Source organism: Hibiscus syriacus, unplaced genomic scaffold, assembly GCF_006381635.1.
Source record: "Hibiscus syriacus cultivar Baekdansim isolate YM2019G1 unplaced genomic scaffold, ASM638163v2 tig00112491_pilon, whole genome shotgun sequence".
NCBI lineage: Eukaryota > Viridiplantae > Streptophyta > Magnoliopsida > Malvales > Malvaceae > Hibiscus > Hibiscus syriacus.
Window position 1 is genome coordinate 948,400 of NW_024063344.1, and position 2,880 is coordinate 951,279.

General features: G+C 34.2%; 1 protein-coding gene across 1 annotated transcript; it reads left to right on the forward strand.

Moving 5' to 3' along the window:
- The first annotated feature begins 1,131 nt into the window (after positions 1-1,131).
- Positions 1,132-2,382, forward strand: LOC120180222 (protein SENSITIVE TO PROTON RHIZOTOXICITY 2-like). Its single transcript, XM_039185600.1, has one exon. It carries the CDS (start codon positions 1,220-1,222, stop codon positions 2,330-2,332), a length of 1,113 nt encoding a protein of 370 aa, XP_039041531.1. The 5' UTR covers positions 1,132-1,219; the 3' UTR covers positions 2,333-2,382.
- The last annotated feature ends 498 nt before the right edge of the window (positions 2,383-2,880 follow it).

The following is a 2,880-nucleotide window of genomic DNA, read 5'->3' on the forward strand; positions in this document are numbered from 1 at the left end:
CTAATTCCACTAATTCACGTCAAATTCTACTAACTAAAACTATCAATATAATATTTCTAGCGCCAAACTATTTTCCTTCGAATTTTTGTAAACTTCCTATTCAAACCGATTATCTAAATATTTTACCAGACTTTATCGCTTAATAAACTTTTATAACAACTTCAAATCAAAATTTTGAAACTCATTATAATTCCATTCTTGGGTTGAACTACTCATTTACAGACCCAAAATATAACTTTTAAAAATTTACATTCTTAGTCTTTAATCATTTACAAATTTACACTTTGGTCCCCAAACTTTTGAAATGTACTTTTCAGTCACCGATCCAAAATTTGGGATATTACACTAAACTAGTGCAGAAGGATGACTTCACTGGAAGGGAGTTTAGAACAGCCCCAGAATTATTTCAAGCAATCCTACTAGAGGATGTAGTAGATTTAGCAAGTATAACATAATAGTTGATTAGTTTGCTTTACTTATAAAAAGAACAAAAAAATAGTCATCAGTCACGCCATGTTTTTTAAGTACAAATATTAGTTTACACATCAATGTAATTTTTCTAACTTAAATTTAATTTTTAATTAAACTATTTAAAAATAATTAATTAAAAGTTGGACAATAACACACTGAGATTATGGGGGAAATTGAAGAAGTGAAAAATTTTCAACGAAAATTAAACACGAAACAATAAATTGATATGCAAACAAATAATTTGATTAAAGCTAAATTAAGTTAGAGAGGATTAGATAAGGAAGAGTGTAATATATATTTTTATAAAAAAAATAAATGATGTGACATAATTTTGTTGATATAAATATTATAATTTTTAAAATGATTTCAAATGGAATCATTCTCTAATATTTATTATATTTATAATAATATTTTTAATTAAATTATGATCGAAATAATTTGTCACATTATCTTCCCCGTAAGTTTATATACACGGTAAGTGTAAGTACTCTATTAAAAAGGTTAGCCACTTTCTCAGTTGACTATTCAATTATTCAAAGCGTGGGCAGTGACCATAGTTGCGAGATTAGTGAATATCCGAGGAAGGTCTTAAGTGGGGATGAGCATAAAGAAGCCTAAGTTGACTTACAAGCTCTCTTTATCTCTCTGTCCCCCCTTGATTTCCTTGAACAAAGTTTCTTTCCTAAAAATTGCTTTTTAGATTCAAATTCCAACCAAAAAGGATAAAATTACCAACAATCTCTCGAAAATGATTTCAGGGTCTGCTCCATTTTTTCCCAGTGCATCATCCCAAGGTTTGCCAACGTATCCAGTGGCAGAAGAAAACATTGTTTCATCCACCTATGAATCTGGTTCTGGATCTGGTTCAGGACTAGAGCAGTCCCATGCAAGCACTCTCCTCTATAAGCTCTCCATCCTGAAAGACAGAGTCCACGACGTTCAATCACTTGTTAGCCTCCTAATCTCCCCTGATCAAGCCCTTACCGAGTCAACTTCGCTTGCCATATCAAGCATGGGTTCTTTGGTTCAGGAAATCGTCGTAACAGCATCATCCATGATTTTCGTTTGCCAACAGATGTCTCTTGGAACCACCTCAGGTGACACTGTAATTCCTGGTAATCGGATATGTCAACCGCCAAGCTTCAGTGATAATTGTGTTGGAAACATAGTTCAAGAAAACGGGCAAAGCTTTTATTCCAATATTGAAACTATTAGCTGCTATGGCAACAACAATAATACTAGCCATGATGATCGGTTGGAAAAGAAAGAATCGGTTGCATTGCATCGAAGAAGCAAAATTAGTGAAGGGTCTCAAGCGATTTCAGCTAAGAATTATGATATAATCCAATTAGATGTTGCGGACTTGTTAGCAAAGTACACGCATTACTGCCATGTTTGCGGTAAAGGGTTTAAACGGGACGCCAATTTGAGGATGCACATGAGAGCTCATGGCGATGAATACAAGAGCAGTGCTGCATTGATTAACCCCATGAAGAAGCATTACGATGAAAACAGTAGTGCCGTGGGGAACCGTTGGACGAAATTGGATAATATGATAAAGTATTCATGTCCACAGGAGGGTTGTAGGTGGAACCAAAAACACGCCAAGTTCCAACCCTTGAAGTCCATGATCTGTGTGAAGAATCATTACAAGAGGAGCCATTGTCCCAAGATGTTTGTTTGCAAAAGATGTAACAGGAAGCAATTCTCGGTGCTGTCTGATCTCAGGACTCATGAAAAGCACTGCGGTCATCTCAAGTGGCAATGTTCTTGCGGTACCACTTTTTCCAGAAAAGATAAGCTTATGCGTCACGTTGCTTTGTTCGTTGGGCACGGTCAAGAACATGTTGCAAATTCTTAGGCAAAACCAGGGTCGCTCCAACACCAAAGCCATTGTTGGTGAGATGAAAGATGTGCATATATATAATAGTGATCGTGTATATATAATATATGACATTTTATTTAACTTTCTTAATGTTATCAGTTTCTAAGTTTTAACTCGAAGTTACTTGTAGACTGTCATGCATCGTTTTGTATATATCATGAGTGTACATTATATTACTAGTATTTCTTTTTATACTTCTAATATAAAATAATTAACTTTTATTGAACATATAGATAAGGGTGTTAAAAAATACACTACTCTAGAACTATCCAACTCGTCGATCCGTCGATCTGATTAAAAAATACTGAGTATTTAAAATGAAAATATCCGATTTTGCGGGTTGGATACTTGACCCGCTTTTTTTCTCAGGTTTCTAGGTCGAGCCCGGTTCACAAGATATCCTTTAATCGGGTACCAGTCGACTCGATGATCAATTTCTTATATATTTTTTTAATTTTATATTAGATTTTTTATTCCTAATTGTCAAATTATTTCACCATAACATTCTTAATTCTTATTTTCTT